The following is a 27,478-nucleotide window of genomic DNA, read 5'->3' as shown; positions in this document are numbered from 1 at the left end:
ATGCCACAGAAACTTTAATCCACATCCAGACGAATTCAAAACCCAGCCTGAGTTTTCTCTCGTGTACCAGCAGTCTGATCTCCAGTCTTTTGTAGGGATCCTACTTCTTTTGTGAGGTCTGTTCTTTCTAGTTCCCCAACGGGACCGTCATACCCTGCAAGTCTCCCCTGCAGGCCTGGGGTGTGGGTCGGTGACCCATGTCACCAGTTGACAGGATGCAGCATGGCTGCTCATTTTTAGTTGATGATGGGTTTGTTGCGGGCAGCACCTATGTGCTGTGCACCTTGCTCAGAGAGCTCTCCTTGCTGGCATCAGCGCCTGCTGCACAGGGCAAGGGGAGAAGAAGCCACCTTTCTGCTCTGGCACCGCTAGTCATAATTGTGCTGCCGTTACACTGGGACAGAGTAATGGTGCAGTCAGCAGTGGTGTGGTCTGACTGAAATTCCGCTGAAGAAGAAAATGCTAAGGTAGCTGACCTGTTACAATGAAACAGACCCTGGTCATAAATACCTGGTGAAAATGTTTCTGCTTTTGTCTCGGCCAGTGTTTGATGTGTACCACCTGTGATGTCTTTGCAGTTTGACTTTGCAGATGAATGTTGCTGGTGGTGCATTTCTTCTAAGAACTGGCATGCTACTTTGCAAATCCACACATCTGCAGATGGCTTGGAGAGGGAAAGGAAGGGATTGTTTTATACAGTGCTTCATAATGTAGTTTCTGGTTGCCATCATTTTCAACACATCTGACCAACTCAATTTCCTGTCTTGAATCAACTTGCATTTCATCGGGTCCCAAGTTCTCATTTCTGTTGGTTTGGCTGGGCTCTGCGGGCAATCTATTTTAATTTTGGAGTCTGAAAGAGCCCAAGTTTGGAAAAGAATTGAAGTAGTCTCAGGAGAAGGTTGCATGCTTAATTTGCTCCAAATGATAATGTCAAAAGGCGGGGGGGGGGGGCTGTAGTGTTTTTTGGTTTGGGTTTTTGTTTTGTTTTGTTTTTTTAGTTTATGCAGTTCCAGTTTCTTACAGAAATACTAAGTACTTAAATAGCATCATCATATTGGTATGATTAAGCTCACAAGTGGGTTATTTTGTGGGAATACTAACAATGGTCCAAACCAGTTTATCAAATCATAGTCTAATACTCAGCTGTAGTGGTTCTGGGTCACTGAAGCTTAAAAAAGTAGAAGTTATCCTTGTGAGTTTAATGTTAGTGGCTCTTGGTGTCCAGCGGTGGCAACCTTTCTGAACTGATGTCATGACAAGAAACTTGTAACTTCATGTTTGAACATGCCCTGTGGAGTATGTCTTAGCATTTCAGTCCACTACCAAGACACCTGTACAAGTTCCTGCAGAGACACTGAAGATCAAAATGTATACTGAAAGGTAACTTTTCTATTAATTTAACTGTGCATAATATACATATGCTCATTTTTTTGGTCTTAAAATCATATTTTGGGTAAGTGCCTGTATCCGTGTTATAGGAGTGCTAGTATTTCTGTGGATAATTTCTGAAAATAGTGAAAAAGGTGGCTGTTAGTTGTTCCTGCATTCAGTGAATTACAGTTTACATCCTATTTAAATGGTATTTTTATGGTTAGCTTTCTTGGATGACCTGCTAACTCACATAAAAAAAAATCAAACATTTCATTGTGTGATTTTTTTTTTTTTTTAATGGAGTAGCTGTCTTTCCAATGCAATGGCTTAATTTTAAAATAAGAAAATGTGTAACTTTTTTATATACTGGTGTGCTGTTACTTGTTCTAGGTTTCCCATATTTCGGTAATGAACTTTGTTTGTAGGAGATTGGAGCAGGAGGCAGCTTTCTCCCATGAGGTCAGCTTGGGAAATAATATTGGTGAGTTTGTGATGGCAGCTGTTATATCATTCTGGGGGGGAGGACTGGTTCCTGTTGAGATGTGGGAAGGCTTTAAAAAAAAAAGCAACAAAAAAACCCCTACAACAACAAAAAACCCCACAAGACAGCAATGTCTGAAAGAGAGCTGATATACAGTCATAGTCATGTGCATGACCAACGGGGAAAACCTCTTAATGAGAGGGGTGGGGAAGAAGTCCAGGGAGAGTTGTGTAAAGAGAGGAATGTGCAGTTTGCAGGCAGAACAGGAAGTTGTGAGGTCTTTTCCCAGGACTACCATTGATTTGTTGTATGGTTATTTGTGTGGGGGAAAAAAGAAATTAGCGTGAGTAGAAGAGAAAAGATGAGCACTGGAAGGGAGACAAATGACAGATGGAGAGTCAAGCATTTGACTTTGGTTACTCCACCTGTGCTGCTAATCCTGGCAGTGATTAAATACTGTAAAGCTCACATCTTACATGGCACGTCAAACAGTCAACAGTTTCAACCAAAAGAGTAAATGCTTACTTCATTATTCTTCTTTTTAACTTGAGGGCTTCACAGCTACAGGTAACATAAGTGAGTACACTTTAAAGCACAAACCAAATGAAGAGAGGAAAAAACCCCACACATATGCACATACATATATATATATATAATGGTGATGTTTTTAAAGCATCTGTCTAAAGAATAAACTGGTCTGAGCTATGCCCATATTTTTTTTCCCCTGATAGATTTTGCCCTGGTCAATACCTGTTGGCCAATACATCCTGGTGCAGTCCCTTCTGAGGATGTAAATACCTTCTTCTAACAATGACATGTTGGATAGCTTTTTGTCACCTTAATATTTGCATGAATAATTGCTCCCACATAAGAATATTAGATATTGATGTAACAGCAACCACCATGGGAGTGTAGCTGTGCTGGAGCAGGTAGCATGACATACAGCAGCAAAAATCTTTGTCCTTGTTCTGTTGGATGCTTCAGAAGCACGTACCCAGAAGTTGCTTTTCTGCACACACGGAAGTCACCAAAACCTTCTGCGCATTTCAATTAATATAAAATGAGAGAGAAACTGAATGGGATCAGGAAGAGGTGCATCTTTATACTTCAGTGTTTAAATTAGATTTTGTGTGTGGGTTTTTTGGTGGTGGTGGTGATTCTTCTTCTTGCAGAAGTAGTATTGTTTCCTTATTGGTTTTGTTCTGTTTTGAGCCACTTCATCAAAATTTACTCTCAAAAGTTTCTCTATACAGATTTGTTTTTTCACTGTGTTCTTTGCCAAGTTCAGGCCTTTCAAAATGGTAGACCAGAATACTTACTGACAAAGACCAGGTGAACTGATTTAAGACTAGTCTGTAGTAGTGCCAGACATAGCTTAGAGATTTATTTTTTCCCTAGCCCTGATCCTACTCCTGAAATAAGCTGTAATTCTCTCATGCCAGAAGTACCTTTAATATTAATAGACTGACTGTGGGTGTCCTCATCAAATTGAATTACCCAATTTTTAACAAGAAAGAAGGGATCAATAGTCTGTGTGAAAGTACTGTATTGTACCGGCAGCCTGGTGAGAAGCAAGATGTTAGACCTCAGAAGGCTTATGTTGTGTCACCTCACTTGATGATAGCAAGTCAGCAGGTTAGGCGTCAGCACTGATTCTAAAATCACTGTCATATTTTTCATCTCAGGGGAATATATTTGGAAAATACAGGGTACACTGCACAAACTTAAATTACTAGCAAAAACCATAACTGCCAGACAATTTATCCCTGAAATCCAAGATGTTCTGAATAGACAAAGAATGGATTTTTTTTGGTTCTAGGGCAAGTTTACACTTGAAACCTCCTGACCTTGACCACCTTTATTACTCCACAGAAGCTGTATGGCCAGGCTGGACTCCCAGGCAGTTTGACAAATATGTGATCTCTTTGATGCATCTTTGGGAAAGAGCATGTATTGCATTTCTGGATGATGGCCCTACAGACAGAGCCATATTTTTAAAATGCATAGAAACTATATGGACATTGTAGTAGCAGCTTAGAACAAAGAATCAAGCTTCTAAGCCTAAGTTCAGAAAGAAAGTTACTGCCTTTGTTGTGAATACGCTGTCTGGTATCTTGGACTTTCGTGGTTTTGCAACAAGGCCCTTAAGCAGCATGAGAGACCTAAGCAAAGTTTCAGGACATATATTCAACACTTCTCTCAAACAGCAAAGATGTCACATATCCTCTTAATCTCCCCACTGAACTAGCAAAATACAGACTTAGGAAAAAAAACACATCCGGGGAGGAGGAAAGGTGACTGCACTGGCATTCTAAGTGGTCTAAGAAACAACAGAACAATGTGAAACTACCTGTTGTATCTGTCAACATAATCATGCTTTTTTTTTTTTTTGCCTTATACTTTATTCTGTCTTTGTCGGAGAAGATGAATTCTTTTCTTAGGTACACTAAGGCATTAGCTATGGATAACATCTTAATCCAGGAAAGGTTGCATTTTTAGCTCTGAAAAAAACTGGGATTTGTATATTCTACAATCACCTCATAGTCTAGGTTACCATAATACTTTTCCAACACTAAAAGGGCTGAATGCTGTAGCACAGCCATGTAGTAGAAAATTAGCTGCCTTTTAGCTTTACTATTACTTAGGAAAATATAATGTCAAGCAACATGCTTTATCCAAGATGGTCTGTTCTATACTAGCAGCGTAGTAGGTGTCCCACAGTTGCTGGCTGGTGGCAGAAGAGCTCAGTGAGGAGGAGGAACTGTCAACTCTTGGGAAGTCTTCTGTGTGACTGCAGCCTTTGTGTTTCGGCTTAGTACATGGGAGCAAATTCTTGGCAGTCCAGAAACAAGGTATTCAGGGCATGTTTGTCATAACCAGCAAATGTAATAAAAACATAAGAGTTACATTTAGATAAAGATATTGAAAAAGCCAAATAAACTACAGAAGAATCTTCTTGCAAGAGATCTGTCCAGAGGCTAAAGATAAAGGGTGTCATTCTGCATTACTGCTGGCATCCATCCACAGCAACAGAAGAGTCACTAGTGCTGGACTGTTGGTTACAGTACAACCACGTTGGGTTGTATCAACAGACTGGCATCTTGAAATATCAAAGCAGACTGTACATTTTAGGTCAAAGCAGTCTCTTCTGCTGGTCGCTGGTCAGAGAATGTAGTGATAAACAAGTTCAGTTGCTCTGCTTGCCTTAGAAGGATCTCTTCTGATTGAAGTGCAGATTTTGAAACTAATTAAAAATAGAAATTGAAAATAAATGCTTGGGTCAAAACACTCTTCCAGAAACTGAGAGCGAGCACTGTACCACTTTCTACACCTAGAAATAAGCAGGGATCAAACTCCACTCATCCTGTATCAGAAAACAGAAGTCAAAGGAGTTTATTTTGTCACATGCCACATAAAGTATTTTGTTTATAACTTAACTTGTATTCTATTCAAGGTTTCACCAACTATGCCATACTATGTCAAAACAGAAGACAGTCTAAATCATCAAAGATTTGGATAGCTTTCAAATAAACAAAACAGAAAAAAGCACTACTTGTACTTCAGTGTTTTAAATACTTTTTCATATGCACAGTGATTTTCAATTTTGTCTTTTTATTGTTCATCCAACTCCATAAGATGCAAATCTCTTGAGGAGTCTGTCAAATATCAGAACTGCATTTAATAGAATTTCTGTATAACTTGGGGTAAATGCAAGCAATGCAGAAGTTGCTGCCCTCAATACCAGGAAAATAGAAGCGGGGGAGGTTCAAAACAAATTGTAGCAGTGGTCTGTAAGAGTTGCATATTTACTGTGATCAACCACATGTTATATTTTGTTAATAGAAATGTTGGCTGAAACTGCTGATTTTCAGGGATGAGGAGATACATTTATTTCAGCTGCTTGTGAATACTTATTTTGCTCCTCTCAAGGGTTGCTAAAGAAGGGGAAAGTGAAGGAGAAAGCACCATAAGAGTATGCAGTTGTAACAGGTAAGTTTGGTGTTCTTTTCTTTTTTTCTTTTTTTTCCCTCCTTACCTGGCATCCATTTCATAGAAGATCAGATTTAAGCCATTTGATTCTGAGAGTTTAAGTTTGCCTAAATCAGGATCAAGCATAGAATATAAAAAGACCATCCTTAATGAGAAAGACCAAGTGTTGATGATGAGCCAGCTGGGGATAATGTTGGATGCCAGGATAGAGAATGAATGCAGGTAAGAATTAAGTTTTACTTTTCTCTTTGAGACTACTCACGATGCATCATTTCTTTAAAATAGAATGCAGAAGACATTCATTAGGGGGTTGTTTTAGCATATATGGAAGAACTAAGAATGACTCGGTAAGTGTTTAACTTCAGTTTATACAGCATATCAGTCTACAATAATCCTTTTCCCCACCAGAGAGAAAAATAGCTATCATACATTTGTATTGCAGTTATTACTACCAGACTTACTGGAAAAATCTGTAAACAGTTTTAAAGTGGTGGTCTTATAATAAATGTAGACCTCCAGAGTTTGAGATTATATTGTTCTAAGCAACATAATCCCAAACATACCTGCTTTTTCAAATATAAGTGGTTGATGAAAGCACACAGTAAGTACCTGGAGTATTCCTGTTTCTTTTAACCTCTGGGAATAGAGAGGCTGCATGAACGTTACCTTGCTCAGAACATGTTCTGGACTCAGCATTTCTTAACAGGGTGAGCATTAGTTACAACCTTACCTGTAACTGAGAAGGCATCCACTTGTAACTTAAAGGAAAAACTGTTCTGCTTGAAACCAGGATAGCTCAGTTAAGACAACAGAAGGTCACTCTCTAAAATTACTGTTAGAATAACATTCCTTTACTGTGTATTAAAGCCAGTTAAAAGTACACAGTAGTGCAGCAGATACCCACTACGGTATCTTGTTCTCTCATGTTCTACCCAAGAACGCATGAAAGAGGGAGTTAACATATTGGTATGTTTTCAGTAACTATTCATTTTATTTTAAAAGGAAATAGGAGACTTAAAATGTGCAAACACGTACTTCAGTATCAATCAATTTATTAACAACTTGGAGGCAGTTTGTGTTTCTTTTGTTATTAATCTTGTACTATCTTTCTCTGTCCCTAGATGTCACTATTCTGGAGACTCATCCACATAACTAAACTGTGGATTTTCAGAAATTAACTAAACTAGTTCAGGGTTTTTTCTGCTCTTCATTTAAAATAATGATAAATTGTTTTCATTTTTTGAAAATGCTTGGCTATCATGCTGGTAGTGGCTTGTATGACAAGTCTAGTTGCTTAAGTTTTAATTGCGGAATAAGAAGGAGTTGAAGGTTAACTAGCAACAACAGTAATACACAGAATTAAATTGACAGAAGTTAAATTTTTGAACTTGCAAAATTTTTTCTGCTGCAGGTGCACACATTTTTCCCCAAGTAGTTGTCTAGGGAGTACATATGGAGTAGCTGGATATTTGGAGTTTAAATGTATGTTACTGTAATGATGAAAGCCACAGGTGAAATCAGCAGTATGGAAATCAGCAATGTAATTTAAAAAAAAGGACAAAGGAAAAGGGAGACAAAAGCACAGTTGCATGTGTCAAAATATTTCTGGAAACAGTGTCTTTTATGAAGACACTACTCCTTGTACATCCATTTGACTACCCATCCTTACAACATCACTAACTTTGCATGTCTTAAGGAGTGGTGTATTGCAAGATGAAAACATAGGGGGGTTCAAGAAGGCATACCACAAATCCAGAGCCAAGCTGTAAAATTTCATAGGCGAGGCGGGGGGGGAGACAAGAATCATCAGTTTCTTCAGAAATGAAAACTATTCGTAACAGTTACCTATCCTTACCAAAAAATGAATGAATAAAGCAGAGGTGGAAGTGTAATACGATCAACTTGCCTAAACTTTAAGCAACTCTTCAAGTTCAGATGTAATTGTAGAAAGGATGCGGGAAATAGTTATCGTTACTAGAATGCAAATATGAAAAACAACATGAACTTCTGACCAAAAAGCCAACTTACAAAATCAGGCAGCATTAACAAATGTCAGCAAGGGTAAAGAAAACAGCATTGTGTACATTTATTAATAAATCTAATGAAGAGTAAGGCTAGTGCTGATCTGTCAGAGTCAAAGCTATAGCCAGTGAATGCCAGAAGGCCAAACTAGACTTACACCTGTATCAGTTTTGACCAAAACAAACCCCCAAAAAGAAGTCTATGAACAAGTCACTAGTATAGTTAGTACCAAGGCCAACAAAAGCAAGCTCTCTAGATGACTTCAAAGTAAATGTTTTCAGGTAGCTTGGGCCTGCTGCACTTTCTCCTAGGACAGTTGAGCCAGATAGCAACCTCTCCAAACCATTAACTCTTATTTTTGAGAGACACCAGAAGAATTGATACAGTGTCTATAGCCCAGGAAATGGGCAGAAAAAAGCCAGGGAATCCAATAATGCAGTTTCATTTCAGTCTAATTATTTTATTCAAGAATTTTAAAATCTTAACCACACCAGCAATAACAAGAATACAAACAATGAGACTGTCAAATCAGCCCAACTTCCTTTTAGCAAGGGTAATAGCTGTGCAGGTGGTCAAGAAGTTGTACCTGCAACAGTCTGACATAAGCAAGATAGGGAAAAAAACTAGGATAGAAGAGTTGGAAAATAAGTCATCATAAGCAATTCACACAGTACATTCTCCTATTTGAAAAATGGAATTACCGAAGGATCAGGTTCTAGCCAGTATTTTAGTTAATTACCTGGGTGACAGAATAAAGAGATTCTTAGTGAGTTTTTGACAATACAGAAGAGGCAGTACTGGGGAGCTCAGAACTGGAATTCAAAATTATTTTGAAAACTTCGAGAAATAGTAAGAAAGAAGCAGGTGAAATTTGGTACAGTAAAATAGAAGCTGCTTACCTAGGTTGCAGTAATCTATAGAGAATGGTGAACAGAAGACAAGATAACAGCTAGTCACAAACAGAACATGGAGGGCAGTATTATTAGAAAAAAAGTAGTCATCACGCTGAACACACAGCAATGAGCAACTTATGTGCCCTGATCCTCCTGCTGAGCATCAGTAAAGGCTTGGCTAAAATGGAGTTTCATGCTTCAAGGAGATGGACAAAGAAAACAGCACGGAAACAATTAGGCATTTAGAAAATATGACTTGGTATGAAAAACTCGACGAATCGGATTTGTTTGGCAGGGAGGAGAAGACGACTGGGAGTTTTCTTTTGTTGGAAATTTTTTTTTTTTTTTCCTAAGACAGTGCCAGATTTCCTGTGGAGTCTGTAAAAATTTCTACTGTTGGAGACATTTAAGAACAGATTAGTCAAACCTCTCCACTAGCAGTAGCTAAGATATTTCACTGTACCTTGGGCTGAAAAGCAGACTAGAGAATGCCTGAGTACTTTTCAGTTTTATCTTTACATGAACACAAACCCATATTTCCAGTGAATAGCTGGAATTTCAAAACATCTAGATTCCAGTATTTCATTTTAATTGCAGAGTTTGAAATATTTCTAAAAGATGTTGAAGATGCTGTAGCAATAGACTACTTCTTTACTTTGCAAACTGAAATACTACCAACTCCTAATAATAAACAGACATCCTTTAGAGGTTCTGTAAAGTTTGCACTAGGAAGATATTTTTCATCTATATTTTCCCTCCTCCTACAGCAGGTTGAATTTGATAAATCATAAGTTTTATTTTGCAGTGTAGTTACTTGTTCCAACACACAGATGTGCCAGCCCCAACTTGCATTGGTTAGACAGGTCAGGGAAGGAAAGGGAAAGGGAGTGGAAGTCGATAGCCAGTCTTCTCACAGTGTTTTTGAGACACAACAAACTTTTTTAGTGATATTTCTTCCTTTGAGAACCTCTTGATGCAAAATACATTTTGCATCATTAGTTCCACTTTGGATTTCTTAAGATATGTTGCATTGAAACTAATTAGCAAGTGCCATATGATCATCCTACCTTGTAGGCTAAACGCTTTGGGATCAGAGGCAATATATTGCAAATACAGTAATTGACATAGCAGAGCACTAGGCAGAGCACTGTATCGTTCTCTGCTCAAGATAGGTCACTTAAGCAAGATGTTAAGACCAATATTTCATACGCTAATTTCATACAACCTTTCAATTTTAAATTGAACCTGTGCCATCTAAAAGGTGCTGACTCAGCATACTACAAGTTCCTGCTGCAGCTATAGCTGCATTCTCTTCCTGTGAGGAGAACCCATGAATTTTCCCAGCACAGCAATATCCGAATTACTTTTTTAAACAGCAAGAGCAGTAAGGATGGCTCCAGTGTCAGAAGTGCTCAGCAGCAAAGCCACAAGTGCAAGCCAGTGCACAACCAGGAGAAAAAGACAAGCATTCAAACTTGTAAGTCAGGCTACAGCAGTAGCTTCAGCTGAGGGCAGCAGACTGAAACTGTCCTCAGTTTTCCCTATGCTTTGTCAGCCCAACATCAGCTGCAGAGAGCTCAGGTCAGCCAGTGGCACAGCTCTGATATTCTCAAAGGGAAGACCCAAAAGTCCAGATCCTCTGCTGGAGCTTCCTATTTTCAACTCTACGTTTTCCCAGCCGCACTTACACATAGCTGCTCAAGCATTCACGGTAGCAAAAGACGAATTCTCCTGCTTCTCATCTTCATAGGAAAATTGCTCCCCATTTACTTTAAGCCTGCACTGACTTTTGAACTGAACAGAAGGGGAAGTTTCATAAATAAGCTCAGACTGACTTTGTGTCAGGCAACCTGAAGCTGCTTAGTCCTTCAAATGAAAAGTGAATAATTACTTTTCTTTAAAGGGACTTGATGCAAGTCAAGTTGCATTTTAAAACAAGACAACTGAATAGTATTTTAAATTGCCAAGTTATGTTAAGGTCTAAATTAGCATTATTTAGCATTTACCAGTTAAAACTTCAGCAGTAAGGTTGTCCTACTTGTATATCAGACTCAACGAATGAACAAAAACCAGTTTCTCAACTGATAGGCATGCAGTTTTGTATCATGCAGATATATGGAGCTAGCTTAGGTACTGAAAATTATATACTGAATTCAGTATTCCACCCAGAGTATTTCACTGAGAAGTTATGTATGTTAGAATAAAATGTAAAGTCAGTCAAGTTCCACAACACACCCCATGTCTTTCGAGTGTTTTGTGGAAAAAAAAAAAAAAAAAAGTGGCAGGATAACATTAGCCTAGACAAACCATTGTGCCAGTGCAAATACAATGCTTTTGCTATTCAGATTAGCTCAGACATCTGTGAGTAGCACTTGAAACAGTGCCAACATTTCATTTATGGAACCTGAATAATTCGGAGCTTGCCACTAAAGTTATGCTCTCTGAAGCCATCATTTTTCCATGGTGGCAGGGAGAATACTGCCTTTCCATGTTGTAATAGTTTGACCGGGACAGTTAGGAAATTTCACAGAGTAGAGCCACTAACTCATAGTTAGTTGGGAGAGGGGAAAAAAAAAAAAAGGACACGGACACACACCCCCACACCCTCAAAAGTACAATTTCCTTCTGACACAAGTAAAGTTTAGGTGTGCAGATGGGATCTACCCACCTTAAAGCCTTGAAGGGAACTACTCTGTGAAGACAAAAATCAGTTGAATTAATAGTATGCACTAGCCTTTGTCCATCAAATCAGTGTATCAAAACATGCTTTGCAATTAAGTCTTAGCACATTAACAGTTTAAAACACAGTAGACTTTTGTGAATTTGACTGAATTCCAGTCTCTGTTCAAATGCCATTTGATACAGGTCAGTTAAAATACTGAACTAGATCTTACTTTAAAAATGCAGACTCTGTTTAAGTATTTCATATTAGTTACCATCCCGCTTAACAAAATCACAAGATAAAACCACTGAAGAAAACAGAAGCTGAAGTAGTAAAAATTCAAAATGTTAAAGCAGATGCAATTTCAGGTTCTCTACTTGCTGACTTAAATCACAGTTGAAAAAAAAGAATCTATCCTATACATCCACCAATTCCCCTCACCCTCAGGAGCAGCACTGTTTTGTGTATACTTACTTTAAAGTACCACCTATTTGGGGCATTTCAAGACCCATCTAAGCCCATTAAAGGATTTTTTATATCAACTGAGACAGATGTGAATGCTCCTGAAAGAGTTTGGTGTAGTGTACCTAAGTATACCAGCACCCTTCTCTTAAAATTGAAGATTCAAGTTAAGCAGTTGACAAATTATCCCAGTTCAGCCATAAACACAGCAACATTTTTGCTTGGCATGCTACAGCAGAAACTTTATTCAGTTCATTTTGAAAATATTTGCAACCAAAATTTATTTTTGTAAACTCACAGAAATAAGCTTTAACATATAGGCTGTATACAACTCAAATACAGGTAATACTTTTAGCAATAACTTACAGATACAAACTAATGATAAACTACAATTTCACAAAGAATTGTAAACATTTTGCACAATTGTCAGTCCTTTCTTTTAGGCAAAGTGCTCTTTTGATGACAAATAAATTAACACACACATAACTAGAGTGGACTACTTCCAGACAATACAAAAAGGTGTTTAATAAGGCTTGTAAACAATGTAATAGTTATTTATGCAGAATCCATAAAAGTGTCTTGCAGGCTAAATATACTTACATACCTGGGCAGCAAAAATGATCTTGAAAATGCTTTAGATGTTAAATAAAGAGTTAACATTAATATCTTTCCAATGATATTTTTAATACACAATAAATGACTCAAGGTTACATCCTTAATATCTTATATCCCTGACAGAAAGGAATTAGGTGTGACTTAGTGGCAGTTGTGTCATTGAATGGGGTAGCAAAGGCTGGAGTCCAAGAGCTGTAGGTGAATGAGCTACAAAAAACAGAAATATTTACCGGTCAACTTCACCCAAGGTAGAGAAAGATTATGAGCTAGTAAATCCCATTGGGTAGTACCAGTTCACTGATCCCAGCCACCGTTTTCCCTAGCCCAGCATTCCCACTCCTCCACCCACAGCCCACCTTACACCACTGTTCTAGAGAAAAATAAGCTCAGGCCACCCACACAGCTCAGAGCCTAGTTCTCCCAAAACCTTCCCAGTCTCTCCTAATGACAAATAATAGCCAAAGTTCTTGACTTGCTGGGTCGTAAGATACACAATGACTGAAACACACTTCTGACCACCAGGCTCCCCCCACCCTGTGTTTCTGCGAGGGAAGCTTAAGTTGTCAGTCAAGTTGCTGCACAGAGTATACCTACAATCCTTGGGGTAAGAGCCAGGGAGTGGGTGGTAAGCAGTTTTCATTAAAATTACATATTATTAAAAAACATGGCATGGATGTTTAAAAAAGCGTTTGATTTCTTATTACTAGTATTCGTAGTTTGGGGGAACCACAAAAACTGGTCTTCATACCCAGATCTTCAGCTATGGTCTCACAGCGAAGGGCTACTGCTTGAAGAGGCACACTTCTTAATGAGGTGTAGATAGCAAGTACAGTATTAAGATATTCTCTAAAGAATACTAGAAATTAAGAATCCGTCAAGTTTCTTTAATTGGTGCTTGGTAAACTGTTCTTGCTACAGTCAATAATGACTTTACTTGGATACACAAAAGTTGTCATACCTACCATCCATATAGCTGTGTAGAGCAGTTAACATAGTCCCATCCTGGGGGACATACGCAGAGTATGCCATTTCTTCTAACATGGGTGGAGACAGCCTGGAGGGCTGAACTGCTGTGACAGGAGCAGTAGATGAATGATTAGGACTAACATGTTTCTTATGGCGTGCTCTGCAATTTTGAAACCACACCTGAAACAGGGGGAAAAATTTACATCACGTTGATAGACTGCATTCTGTTTCAACATTAGCATACCAAAAACCTCAGAGTTCTAACTTCAGCTGAATTCCGTTAGTTAATTGGGCCTTTAACATAACCCTGACAGTCCAAATGAAGAAATATCCATTCTAAGCCTACCAGGTGCCTCAAACAGGCACGGTCAAGTCAGGAAAGCTGACCCCACAAGGGACAGGCGCGGTGAGGGGTGCACAGGCGTCCCGCCAGGCTGAGCAGCAGCACCCGCCGCCCCACACCGCTGCCGAGGCTGCTGCCCGCAGGCACATGACAGGACACAGCCGCCTCCGTGCCCCCCAAAGCACTGCTGACAGTGAAGAGGGGTTTTTCCACAGGAGACCCACTTTCCTTTTCACACTGAAAAGTGTGCAAGCCACCTTTTTTTTTTTTTTTTTTTAAAGCTTGATCGCAGCTGTCAGATGCCTCGTTTCTATAGAAACACTCAGTCAATCTTCCAGGCAAAATGAGTGGAGGGAACAGCAAACTTTTTTATTTATATAAACATATATAATTTATATTATATAAAAATTCATATTTATGCATAAAATGAGCATGCATATAATGTTTGCTGAGAGGAATCTTCAAGCAAAGATTGGAAGCTTGTGCTTCTCTCGGTTTTGGATGGCGTGGGTATATATTTTAACTCTGCTCTCTAGAACAGATCACTAGATACTCACTCACTCCTAATGTGTCATACCACAAGCCATTTTCAAAAAGAGTGCAGATCTTAAGAACAGGCTATTAAAGTCAGAAATTTGTATTTAGAAGAGCTTAGTGCCAAATTCTATACTATTTAGGCTGAGAAGTTTCTTCCTGGAAGATTACTAATCCTCCACACAAAGTTCAAGAGGAATACAGCAAGTTTTCCAAATTAACATGTTCGTTCTAGACCTATTCCTGACTAAGGATGCTGTATGAAGTTATGCTAAAGCTGCCAGATTAGATCTTTTTCCATCACAGAATAACTACATGGAGAAAACTGTCGTTAAGCAGTTTCAATGGATGAGTACCAGACTTTGTTAGTCAAGTAACTCAGCACAGTTACCTGTATAACACGCCTGCTCAAGCCTGTTCTTTCTGCCAGTTTCTGAAGCGTTTGTGCATCTGGATTGTTGTCCTGAGCAAACTGTGCTTGCATAACCTGAAAAGGCAAAATAAAGAGATTGCAGGTTTTTGTGTGCAGCCTCAAGAGCAGCATTAGACTCCTCTCAGACTATGGTCCTACTCCTTGCCTGTTTTTAGGAAACTATTGTAATCACTAGTCCCCAGACAGTCCCCAATACATTAAGGGGCAGGGGGGAGGTGGGGGGAGGGGCAGCAGAAATCCCCCCAAGGCAAAATACAAGCCCCTTATTATGCTTAACTGAGCCGAGACATTTACCAGAAATGAAAGAAATGGATTCTGCTTGGCAGAGTAAAAAATTGAGGAGGTGCTCTGTTGTGATTGTGTTAAAAGGACTGTGAGAGAAAATTCACTGCAAAGCAATTCAAACATGCTTGATAAAGAAAACGTCTATAGCAGCAGACCACAGTGCGCAGCATAAGGAAGGAATAAACTTTGATCCACCTCTCTGAACCTGTCAATCACTATCTGCATCTTGTATTATATGGACAACTTAACCCTCTTCTCAGCTGCATGGAGGATGCAGGCAGCTGAGAAGCACTTTGTGCCTCATTTACCTTTAACCAACCTGAGGAACACAGAGGCTCCACCTTGGCTGACCTGCACTATGTAATTGTTTGGTTACACTCATCTTTTTACAGAAAATTGAAATGAACACTTGTCATTAGGTTATGAATTACTTTTTTTTTTTTTTGAGGAAGTAGATGTCAACTTGGCCTGCATCCTGAACAGTTTGAGAGCCTGTAAGAGTTTACCTTATTTAAGAAAGTAAGGCTTCATGGATTTCTGCAGGGTATCTTCAGCAACTTAGCAAACTGTAGGTTCTCATTTCTGGATTTTGACCCTTGACGGTCTGCAAATTTTGCCTGGCGTCATTTTTGAAGATTCAGACTACTCCTCTCCGCATTCAGAATGCTGAAGCTATTTACTTTCCTACTGTTGCATACAAAGACATCAAAAAGTGTGGATATCCTTTTGTACAAGTACTTCACGAGGTGTGTTACTACACGCTGCCACTCCAACAATCACTTATCCCTCTGATGCTTCTCTTGCTGGAAGTCTTATACCAGCATCAAGGACAGGCACAGAGACAGATGCCCTGAGCAGATAGCAAGTGTCATTAAATAACAAGAGGCCCTAAGATCTCAAACACCTGCTGAAGTAGGTTACAACCTATCTAAAGCAGAAAAAGAGGGGAACATGGAACTTTCAATGACAGCAGATGGGAAGAAGCCCAGAATACAGTTTCTACCCTGACGGCTGGGCTTATCTCCCATTCAGCTACTGCTGGAAAAGTTCGTTCCCTTTCGCAGAAGTTTGAGCTTGATGTCCAGAGCCCGTGCCCTGTGTCCTTGTCAGATTATTGCTAATTGTTTTGTATTAACACCACATTCTGCCTCCAGTCATGGCTGAAATAGTAAACCAAGCTTTGAACAGCCACATGCCATGTTATATAGCACTGCTTAAATGCCTCACACGTGTTATTACACCTCACCTTTAGTTCTTCTCAACTACTTTCACCATGAACAAGACAAGGACAGGCCAACAAAACAGAACTCATACTGAGACAGTAGAAAACGAACAGTATAGTGGCCACGTGTGACCAGAAGTTCAAAGACATTATAAACTGAAAGCAGACACGTTATAAACTGAAAGCAGACATGCGTAGCTAGCATTAGGTAGAAGGCTGCAGCTTGCTTCCCACTGCAGGTTGAAACCTCTATATCTGGTCTCACCGCTATCCCGTTTCATGGGGAGCTGGCCCTAGTCACAGTGTTTTTCCCTAGAAAGCCAATTTAAGCGGTCATCCAGAGGGTGAAATAACTCGTATTTGAGGCAGTCCAGAGCTAACTCTTGCTGAGGCAGCAACAAGACAAGAAGCCCTGAAAGCGGAGCAGATGGAGGCAATTCCCCTTCCCTCCCCCTTCGGGGCAGGCTTGACCCTAACAAGGAGGAGTTTCAATTTGGTATGTCCAGACTTCCTAGCGCCCACTTCCCTTAGTCCTGACCACAGAAAGAACTAGTGCCTGAGCTAGTATAAAGGGATATTGGAAAAACATACTTCAGTAACGCAGGTTCAAGAACAAATTGGACAAGTACAAGAATTGCTGCCAAGTACTTCAAATGCATTTTCCCTGTATTTCACTCCACCCAGCTCTATGAAAAAAAGTGGGGTTTTTTCCCCCCTAAAACATGCAGCATTAAATACTGAAGCTATGTCTTGAAATATGACACCAAGACTATGATGACTTTTGTATACGTTTAACAGGCAAAGCTCAAAGACGCTTTGAGGAAATCAGCACGTGAAGCATTTTGGAAGGGCTGGAAGAAGAAGAAAAGGAAGGAAAGCAAAGATGAGTCCCTGCTGCTTGTCTCTCTTCCAGGTGTACAAAAGTATAGCCAAGACTATAACACAAGATCTAAAAAGCAAGTATTGAAGAGAACCGTCTTGGGAGGAAAAATGGCAATCAAGAAATAAATGTGCAACTATTCCCCATCTTCTCTATAAACCAAAGCAAAAAAAGAAAGAGTCATTGACAGGAGTCAACCCTGTGTTCACGTGAATATAAACAGGAACCCAAAATACTTACCTGTTTTGAGAGCATGCTCTTTTGCAGCCCTTATCATGCATTACAACAAAGTTCAAACTTCCATCCTGTTAATGTCTTGAAGTCATAAAATACCCATCTTTAGTACAACTCTTCACATTACATAATCCTAAAAATATTTTGTCTTTATTATGTGTAGCGATGTAAATGCCTGATTAAATAGATTTCATCAAGCAATCAAAATAGAACCACCTTTTTGTTTCCACTCTGCAGAATTACTGGCTGCCCCCAGGGAAATAAAGAGCTTGAAGAGTAACTATTTCATATTAAACTGCTGAAGCTAACAAACAAGTCCAGAAACATGCTGTGTCTTGATAGTTTATGAAATAGTTTAAAGCATGCAAGCTTTTTCTTTTCCCCCATACGCATCCAATTTCCTATCGGTTCAGCACCTGTATCCTGCACAAACCTGAACTATGCAAGTTTTTTAGCACTGCCTCTACCTGGAGTTGATCAGCCGTGAAGCTGGTCCGAGCTCTTTTTGCTGGTTTTGGATGATTAACATCTTGTTCTGTTAGTAATGCTCCTTCCACACTAATCCCGTTACCTGAAGCATTAAAAAGAAGACAACACTGTCTGCTAAACGTTCAAAACAATGTTATTTGTAAGTCAGGCTGTCCTCCAACAATAACCAACAGTACTTGGCTAGCTGAATTTCAACTTTTTAAAAGTGCCATATTCCATTCAAAGTTAAATTGATCTGGCACCATTACCCATGCCACCCCAAATGATTCCCTTGCAAGTGAGGGAAGGAATAGATACAGCATGATATTTTATCAACTAGATACGCTCTTGCTTTCTTATCCTTAGGATGGAAAACAAGTTATACAAACTTAAAAAAAAAAATTAAAGCATCAAATAATTTACACATTATTTTAATTTAAGAACCTGTGCTTCCAGCCTTAGTAAAGCTAGGTAATTACCTCTTCATAAGGAAGATGAAGTAAACCCCAACAATTTAATTAAAACTAAACCACAAACATGGTTCTTAACAAAAGCAGTATGTTACCATTTTCAACTTCTCTTTTCAGATTGTCCAACATGCAGTCGTAATGTACTCTACAAAGGACTTTCTCTTCGACCAAAGCAAACTCCTCTCCAGTAGAAAGCTGTCTTTTGCAGGAGAAGCACGCGAAACATGCCAAGTGGTACACATTTCCTTTAGCCCTTCGGACCCAGTCAGTAGAATGAATGTGCCTCCCACAGCGGGAACAGCGGGTGCCATACCGCCTGCAAAAACAAAGGCAACAGGAGGGTGAAGGCACAGACACTAACCATCTCGGGCAAACGGGGTGACTCTGGGAGGGTTAGAGACGACCAGGATGCAGGAGCGCAGCCAAGACCCGCAGCAAGTAGGCTGACCACACGGGATGAGAGGACAGCATAATTGTGGTTTTATTGCAAAACCATCCGCAAGTTTGTATCTGACAGCTTAAGGCAAGACCACTACTGAACTACAGAAGCTAATATTTTCATAAGGCAAAGAATAAAACTGAAACATCTTTACTACGTGAATTCACAACTCTTCATCTTTCCTTTTATAAAGATAATTACTCTTTAAAAAGCTGTGAGTGGGAGATGGAAACAGCTGACTTTGTGTTCAAGTTCTCCCAATTATTCAAATATATTTCACATTACTCTAGTGGTAGTCTGAAATATTATATTTAGCTACATCATCCTTCACTAATCATTCAGTCCCCTTCAGCAGAAGGGGGTAAACCTGTATCTTCATTGTTATTTCCTTAATTACCACCACATTATGATTTTAAAAGAAATTCAAATATCTGCAAGTATTTACATTACTACAGTAGAATATTTCTCTTTGAAGAGGAAACTAGCCACCAAGTTATGTTGATTATTTACATAAGAATTTATCCTGAAAATCTTTGCAGACTCGTAAGTTGTTTTTCTGAAGTCCCACAAAACTTTGTTTTTCCAGAAGTTCACAGTATTCAGCCTGCCCCCTCCCTCTCTTTCAGTGTCAAAACTGACTAGCTGAACATAATCCATTCACTACACAGGTGAGAATCCCATAAATAGTTTGGTCTGGGGAAGTATAGCAATCACACTAAAATTAACAGCAAAAATTTTTGCTACTTTCTAGACCAAAGAGTTTGTATCATGAGTACTTTCAATGCCAGCATGAATAAATAATATTCTTCCTTACAGGATTAGACCTTATCTTGAAGAATGCTTCATGTTCTAAATCAAATTGATCAGAGAAAAGTGTAACTGCTGAAAGCTGCTTTTAAAGATCACGGGATTTATTCTGCCTTAGTTTTGTAGTTCCATGTGATACACCAAGTCCCATACCAGTGGAGTGCTAGTCCAGAGTCTCATCTCAACCCTACCTCGTGTTCCCACTCGGCATTACCTAAGGATGATTCTTTGCACATATGATAGCTTTTACAACCTTACTGTGGCAGGGACTCTGACTACTTTTTTTTTTTTTTTTCCCCTCCCCTCTGCGCATACAGAAGTAAATTACTGTATAAATGCAGTAGCTATGTGTAACAGTGGAGGGGGAGACTTAGTAGGTAGTTACATTTGACAGACCTGGTGTTTCCCAAGTCCCTCTGCAAGAGATGTCAGAGTTTAGCTACTGAAAATAAACCTAGCAAATAAAAACCAAAGAGCCTAAATGTACATTTTAGTTGCAGCTTAAGTGAAAAGTGACAAGCAAGTGTAACGTTATCTAATAAAATGATATTCCTGTATGATATACCTGAAATAATCAAGTTTGCAGAAGATATCTTTATCTTTGATGTAACAGCTGGTGTGCCTTCCTAGAGACGTTCTGCAAACACTGCATGAGAGACAGCGCACATGCCAGCAGAGGTCGTTTACCTGCAAAAACACAAAAGACAAATACCCCTCAGCATTTGTGCTACCAATATTATATTTCATATTTACAAAAACTGTTTTTTCCATCCATACAGACAAGGCCAAAAATTACATTTACCATCATTCATGGAAAGTTTATCTTCAAGGCAAAACATTTTTCCTATAGAACTGCATGCATATTAAGGGTTAATTAATTTGATGGAGGTCTTCAGAAAAAGCTGTCATGGTTTTGTAATTAAAAGCACCAGAAGAGGAAGCAAGAGATTCAAGCTCCACGTAGATATTTTGTGCCCCGTTCTGTTCTCGTAGCATTAGAGTAACAGAGCAAGTTTTTGGCCTCACATGACCTTGGGAAGGCAGCTAACTTACATACGTTTATTTCCCAGTCTGTTAAAAGTCCTGCCTAACAAAGAACAAACTTTGCAAAGTGATTTGAAATTTTAAAATTCAAGTATTGAAGGGGAAAAGACAAAAAAAAAAAGTATGTCAAATAGAAACACAGCGTGAACCACATCTTTGTTTGCCAGGTTTCTGTTAAAGCAAAGCTAGCGAACAGAGTGCAAGTTTCAAAATACCACCAGTTGTTGTAATAGCGAATGCAACAATTCTTTAATATGTAATATCCACAGCGAAACTAGACATGGTCATGGAAAGCAGCAGAAATCAGCAGTTTGGGAAACTTGCATATAATTTTGGGGCAAATAAACTGAGTGCAATTATTTTCATTTCTTCTTTCCTATAACAAGAACTCTTTGTCGTGCGACATTGTGCATAACACATCAGCTGAATAGCTTAAATAATCTGAAAACCCAAGACTCCCAGTGACCATAAAATTAAGTAATAACCCTCTGGATAATCCTGTGCTGCACAGGAGGAATTCTGTAAACGAAACAGTGACTAAGTTTAGATTTACTTTTTCTTTTTCCCTGAGTCAATTTCTCATCTCATACCAAACAGCCCATATATTGCCTATGGCAAAGCAGCAGATTTGAGATAATCCAGGATATACCTTTCATCAGAACACTGCCAGACAAACCACAGAGAAAGTGAGGTATTGACGCCACCACTCATGCTGGAATCGCTTGTTCCAGTCATTCTTCAGGTTATAACATTACAGTTTGCAGTTGCCCAACGCTCTCCCAACTATTATCCTTGTTGGCAGCCATCTTCCCATACGCTGACAAATTAACACCACGATATAATGTGAAACTGCTGATAACTGCTGTCACCGGGCCGATCCTCCCAAGTATTTCTTCACTTGGCTGTGCTGCGGGCAGACACAGGGCAGCAGCACTCGGGCCAGACCAAGCCCACTCAGCAGTCGTCCCCAGCAGGGCCCACACCGGGAGCCGCGGGCAGGCGAGGGGGGCCTGCCCACAGCTGGGCCCCCGGCACACAGCTCTGCACAGTGCGAGCTGACATCCCAGCCACGCAAAGCTCGGCTCGCGCCCGTTTTCTTCAGGGGCTAACGCTCTTCCACAGAGCAGGACATCAGTAGCCTTGATCCTTGTCCCATTTGATGTCACCCATCTACATTCTTACTTACTAATTTACAGGGCTGAAGTTGGAAGACGTACTGCTGACGATCAATGAGACGCCAGTCTACCAGCACAGATTCCTTTCTCTCTCTGCCTGTGCAGGAAGCAGTAACAACCAATTTAAGCGTAAGGCCAAATCATTTAGAGGTCTTTTGCTCCAAGCCGCGTTATCCCAGTTGTTCAGACAGGAGACAGCAATGATCAGTAAATGAGCTACCGAAACATCACAGGAGTTAATGGGGCCAGAACCAAGTTCAGGTTAGCTCTGCTCCCGGTTATACTGCACTATTCATGTGCAAGCCCAGCCTGTTGCAAAGGTGGCTGCGATTTACTGGAACAGAAGGTATATAGCGGCTCCCCCACACCTGCACCTACCCGATTTCAAATGAACACCAGCCCAGCATACACGTTCCTTCCTCCTCACCCCAACTGAGATCTAAGCAAACGATCTAACAACAACACTGAGATGTTTTCAGCAGTGTCACCGACTTTCACTTTGCAGGATATACAATGGCTTTATTTAAGGCTGCATCTAACACAATCAAGTGACTTCTAGCACAGTCATCTCATCTCACTCTTGAAAGCAGGGAGAGAAACAGTCTGATCCAGGATAATTTTAATGGCTGTAATACAGAAGGAAAATAGCCCCCCTCCCACCCACATTAACACTTTATGTTTAAAGTCACATGGTTTTGTTTGTTTTTAAATTATCTTACTCAGTCCTGAACGTTAAAGCTAGCAAAACTACTCTGCCATCACACAGCTCCTTTCCTTCACAGACATTACTAGACCACCTTTTACAGGAATAACTTATTTCCACGTTTCTCAAGAGGCGCTTTCTGCTTTGCAACTCACGACATCCCACTAGACGATTTATTTTGGCTAATAACAGACGGGTCACACCGCCACCGCGTAACCAGGAGCGCAGAGCGCGGCAAGGCAGCTCTCCGTGTTCCAAACCGTTAGGTCCCTTCCCCACTCCCTCCTGCCGCTCGTCAAGAAAACACAATCCCAGCGCACAAAAGCGTTGCCCAAACCCGAGGCAGCCGTTCGGTTTTCCTCCGAGGCCGAATCTCGCAGAGCAGCACGCAGAGATCCCCTCCGCCTCCTCCCCGTAACGCCAGTACCCTCTCGGCAGTATCGCCACGGGCGCCCGCACGCCGAAGGGACGCCGGTTCGGACGGAAAGGGCACGACGAGGGCACGGACGCCGGCAGCTCCAGCGGCGTGCCGGAGGGGCAAGTTTCCCCGCGGCCCCCGACGGCCCCAGCCGGCCGGGCGGGCTCGCCCCCGGGCAGCCCCGGGCGCCGGCCGCCGCACCGGGCTGGGCCCCGCGGCCTCGCCGCACGCCGGGCGGCCGTGCCACGTCGGTGGGGGGACGCTGCCGCCACCATCCCCGCCGTCCGAGGCCGGGCGGTCCGTCCCCATCGCCCCCCCCACCCCGCCGGGCGGTCTTACCTTCAGCAGGTACTTGTCCACGATCTCCAGGCCGCAGCTGCTGCACACGCACTTGCTGGGGGCGCAGCCGGAGCCCGAGGCCATGGACCGCGGCGAGGAGGAGGGCGAGAGGGCGGCGGAGGAAGAGCAGGAGTCCTCGTCGGCCGCTGCGGGGCTCGCCTGCGGGGGAGCGCACGGGAGACGGCGGTCAGCGCCCGGCCGCCGCCGGCCTCGCCCGGGGCAGGCGGGCAGCTCCACGCCGGCCCGGCCCGGCGGTCCGCGGGCACCTGCGGGGCCCCGCCGGGCGCCGGCGCTCCTCCGCGGGGCCGAGGGCCGCGCCCGCCGGGTTCGGGCGGGGAGCGGCCGCCGCCCCCGCAGCGGGCACCGGCGCCGCGCTCGCCCCGCGCCGCCCCCCCCTCCCCGCCGGTGCAGCCGCTCGCCGCCCCGCGCACCTTCTCCGAGGGGCCGCCGAGCGCGGGAAGGTCCTTGTCCTCCAGCCTGCAGACGAACATCGGGTCGCTCTTCCAATACATGGCACTGCCCTACCGCATGCCAGCGCGGCGGCGGCGGGGGCGCGGCGAGGCCGCTCCGGGGACCCCGCGCCGGGTCTCTGCTCTCAGCGCCTGCAGGAAAAAAGTTTTGTTTTCAAGTGGGTGGACCCGCCGCGCGGGGACCTGCCTCGCTGGCCTCACCTCCTGCGCAAAACCCGCCTTCTGAGCATGGCGGGATCGCGATCTCCGCCAGCGAGCCCGCGCCGGGTTTCGTGCGGGGGGGGGAACCCAACAACAACAACAACAGCAGCAGCAGCAGCAACAACAACAAAAAAGCCAGCAACGAAAAAACCCAGAGGATCCCCCCCCCCCCCCCCGTTTGTCTTCATCGTTTGCCACAGCTTCCCCCCGCCGCCCCGGTCTAAACAAAGATTCGAGTTACATCCCTGTATTAGCAAAGACGACAAACACGACGGAAAGCGAGAGTACGTGTGAACGGGAAAGGTTTTTCCGTGCTGCTGAAACCCAAAGCCCGAGCGTATTCCTGTAGCTCAGACTCACAACTCCCGAACCTGCCTTGCTGCTTCTACTCCTGCTTGCGCCTCCAAGATCCCATGATAAAACCTTTCTCATTAAGCTAAAAAAGGAGCATCTGAGCTGCCCAAAGGCCGTAGCGTTACTCCGGCTTGGAAATCAAGCCTGAAAGACCACGGATGTTGCTAATTAACATCAGAGTCCTCGGTCACGCAGTGGACAGAGGGGGCTGGCAGCTGGCTGCCCACAGCTCCCCGGAAAAGTAGGCAATGCCTTTCGGCGGGGGGGGGGCTGGGGGTTAGTGGCGCGCTTTTTCCACCACTACAAACCTTGCCCGCAGAGTTCCCTCAAACCAAATACTGCTGGTGTTCGCGGGACATTGCAGGAGAATAAAGCAACAGCTTGTCCATCGCAGGTGAGGTAAAGAACGGGGGTGGCTGCTTCTCCGCACGTATTTAACTAGCCAGGTGTTTTTAATTAAACTTGTCGTTATGTTTCCATCTTTCCCCCCCGCTCTTTGTTTCAGCTCCGCCTGATGATAGATGCAAGACATATTGCAGAGCCTCAGTAAAGCAAAACGAGAGACTTGCCCGTACGCTTGGAAATACCATAGGTTTGACAAAAGGGAATTCTGCTTTCGAGCAGCTGTATGAAAGGAGAAGCCCCTTATTCTTCTCCCCCCGATCGTTGTTTCGAGTCCCAGGACCCCCGATTCTGCGGGACCCTGACTGAACGAGCGGCGATGCCGAGCCCCGGTGAATCCGGGACGCCCGCCGTCAGTCACTCGTTTGTCCAGCGCTAAAACCGACCTAACCCTGGGCAGAATCTCGCTTAAATTCAGTCCTAACCTCCCTAACAGCCGCTGCCGCAGCGAGGCAAGTAGCGGTTTGGTTTTTTTTCTGGCCGCGGCACGGTGCCGCCGGCGGGCCAGAGCTCCGAGCGGCCGCCCGGCGGCGGGCGGACGCGGGACCCCGCCGTTCCCTGGACGTCCCGGCCCTCCCCCCGCTGGCCTGGAGGCGGCTTTCGGGCCTCTCCCCGGCGGGCCCGGGGCTGCCCACGCCGGCCCGGCCCGGCCCCTCTCCCCCGGCGGCAGTCCCGCAGGGCGAGGTCCCGCACACCCCGGGCCCCTCTTCGCGCTCCCTGCTGGGCCACCGGCCCCGGGAGGCGGCGGGCGGGCTGCCGCCCCGCAGAGCGCCGTGCTGAGCCCCCGGGGTAACCGCCGCCGCGCCGCGGGGCCCCCCGCTCCCGGCCCGGGGACCGCGCACCGGGGTTTCCCCTGGGGTCTCCGCTCCCCGGCCGCAGCGGGGCGGCTGGGCCGATCGCCAGCCGAGCACTGGGGCGGCGAGTGTCCAGGGTCACCCGTGGGCTCCGGCGGGGAGGAGCGCGCGTCCGCGACCGCGTAGAGCTGGGTCCGGAGCCGCGTCCAGCACGGAGCCCGCCGGAACTCCCCCTCCTGCACTCTGCGCGGATCTCCCCGTCCGTGACCGTCCGAGGGACGACATCAGAGCTACAGTCCGTCCTAGGCGGCACGACCGAAACCGAGCACCTGGCGGGGGGCTCCAGAGAGACGTGCCGTGGAGGAAAGGGGGGCCAGACCCGCCGCGAGGAGAGCGCTCGGTAAGCCCGGGGCGCGACGGGACCGTTGCGCGGCCGGGAGCAGCGTCGAGTTTCTTGCGCGTCGGTCCTTCTGCTGCACTGCACCGTCAACGAGTTAGTTCAGGGTGTCCGTGCGCGCTTCACGGAGGGCTGCGTATTCGATTTCTGTAAAACAACTCCCTTTCTGTATGCATACACCTTTCCCCTCTGAAAAACACAGCAGCAGGAGCCGGCAAAGTCAGTCCGCGCGTTGCTGCCCACGGCGACGGTGAACGGACAGCGGTGATTCGTAAAGCAGCTGTCGGAGGAAAAACAGCGTACGGCAGATTTCTCCGTCTTTCTTATCGTCCTCGGAGCCCGGGTCCGCCAGGCGACGAGCGGGCGCGGCGGACGGCCGCAGATGCGCTGCGGGCCGGGGAAAGGCGGGCAGCCCCCCCGGCCGCCCAGCTCCCCACGTCGCTGGCGCCCCGCGACCGCCCCCCCGCACCCGCGGTCCCCTCCGCACCCTGCCCCGGCTCAGGCCGAGCACCGGGGTCGCCTCTGGGTGTCTCGCCGCGCTCCCTCCCGCCTCACCCCCCCCCCCCCTCCGCCGCGGCCGTGCGCTCCCTGCGGCGCAGCCGCCCGCCCCCAGGCTGCGGGGAAGCGCCCGCACGGTGCGAGGGTCGCGGCGGAGCGGGGGGCACGCCGCGGGGGTACGGGGCTTCTCCGGGGCCTCCCCGAGGGCTGCGCGGAGCCGTGGGCTGGGTCGGCGGCCCCGGGGGCGCAGGGGGGGGGGCGGGAGGACAAGGCGCGCCGAGAACCGGCGCGTAGACAGTCAGGTAGCGGAGCCTGGTTATTGCTACGGCCGGGGGTTCTTCGCAAGAGGTGAGGGTTTTCGCCGAGCTTATCGGAGAGAGGTGTTGTTTCCGAGAAGAGGTCAGAAACCCTACGGTGTGTACACGGGGTGGACGTGGAAAGTGCATTGGGCTTGGTTATCCGGGCTCCACCCGTGCTTCGCCTGTGGGCTTTTATCGCCTCTCTCTCCAAAGTCCAGTCTAAATTTCATCGTTTCAGTTACACGCCCTCGATATTTTAGACAGGATTCCCAGCATCGGTTTTTTGAGGAGATGAAAACACGCAGACACGCAGGCTTTAAGGAATTTCCGATTTCTGCGCGCCCTCGCCTCCCTGCTGCTCTCTCCATGCGCACCGGAGGGATGCGCGGCTCAGATGCTGCTTTAATCCCGCCGCTCCTCGCCCCGCGGGCTCCGCGCTTGGGGCGCCGGTCCCTGCGGAAGGACCCCGAGGCGGGGACGGGGGGACGGGGGGCGTTCCTCGACGGGCTCTCGGCAGGGAGAGACGGGAGGGAAGGGGAACCTGCCGGGGGGGCAGGCAGTCCGCCCGGCCTGGTCCTGTCGAGGCTGGGAGCGGAGCGGGGGACTCCCGCGGGACCCTCGACGGGGGGGACTTGCGTCTGGTTCTGGTTCCTCTCTCCCAGCAGTAATGCAAGGATGCGCGTGGGTGGGAGTGCTAACCAGCTGCACGTAGGAGAAACCTCTTAAATATTTGACGGTAAGGCGCAGCACGAAGAAAATGCCGAACGCGGAGAATTAGGGTTGTTTTAACGAGAGGGTGTTGGC

At 44.6% G+C, this 27,478-nt stretch overlaps 1 protein-coding gene and 1 long non-coding RNA gene across 3 annotated transcripts; one reads left to right on the top strand and one right to left on the bottom strand.

The window, feature by feature from the left end:
* The first annotated feature begins 987 nt into the window (after positions 1-987).
* On the top strand, positions 988-18,555 carry LOC115349633. Its single transcript, XR_003926177.2, has 4 exons — positions 988-1,383; positions 1,800-1,855; positions 5,786-5,845; positions 18,452-18,555. It is a non-coding gene; the product is annotated as an uncharacterized LOC115349633 (long non-coding RNA).
* LHX8 (LIM homeobox 8) lies at positions 12,099-26,351 on the bottom strand. Of its 2 annotated transcripts, XM_030034163.1 has the most exons (9): positions 25,810-26,351; positions 23,691-23,861; positions 23,260-23,418; positions 20,146-20,267; positions 18,430-18,650; positions 17,864-17,967; positions 14,734-14,829; positions 13,462-13,645; positions 12,099-12,706 (listed from the first exon to the last, which is right to left on the bottom strand). In XM_030034163.1, the coding sequence occupies exons 2-9, from the start codon at positions 23,769-23,771 to the stop codon at positions 12,630-12,632; spliced, it is 1,044 nt and encodes a 347-aa protein (XP_029890023.1). In that variant the 5' UTR covers positions 23,772-23,861; positions 25,810-26,351; the 3' UTR covers positions 12,099-12,629. The 2 variants fall into 2 exon arrangements, with proteins under 2 accessions (XP_029890023.1, XP_029890024.1); XM_030034164.2 differs by lacking the exon at positions 25,810-26,351 and having other exon boundaries at positions 23,691-23,919.
* Positions 26,352-27,478: the final 1,127 nt, after the last annotated feature.

This window comes from Aquila chrysaetos, chromosome 12 (genome assembly GCF_900496995.4).
Source record: "Aquila chrysaetos chrysaetos chromosome 12, bAquChr1.4, whole genome shotgun sequence".
NCBI lineage: Eukaryota > Metazoa > Chordata > Aves > Accipitriformes > Accipitridae > Aquila > Aquila chrysaetos.
The sequence above is the reverse complement of the archived record's forward strand: the minus strand, read 5'-3'. Positions and strand labels throughout refer to the sequence as shown.

Coding starts and splice junctions, on each gene's coding strand:
- LHX8 (XM_030034163.1), bottom strand. CDS start 23,771: ATGTATTGGAAGAGCGACCCGATGTTCGTCTGCAGGCTGGAGGACAAG. Junction 20,268..23,259: donor TGGACAAGTACCTGCTGAAG/GTAAGACCGCCC, acceptor GTGTTTTTGCAG/GTAAACGACCTCTGCTGGCA. Junction 18,651..20,145: donor TGCAAACTTGATTATTTCAG/GTATATCATACA, acceptor TTGTTTTTGCAG/GCGGTATGGCACCCGCTGTT.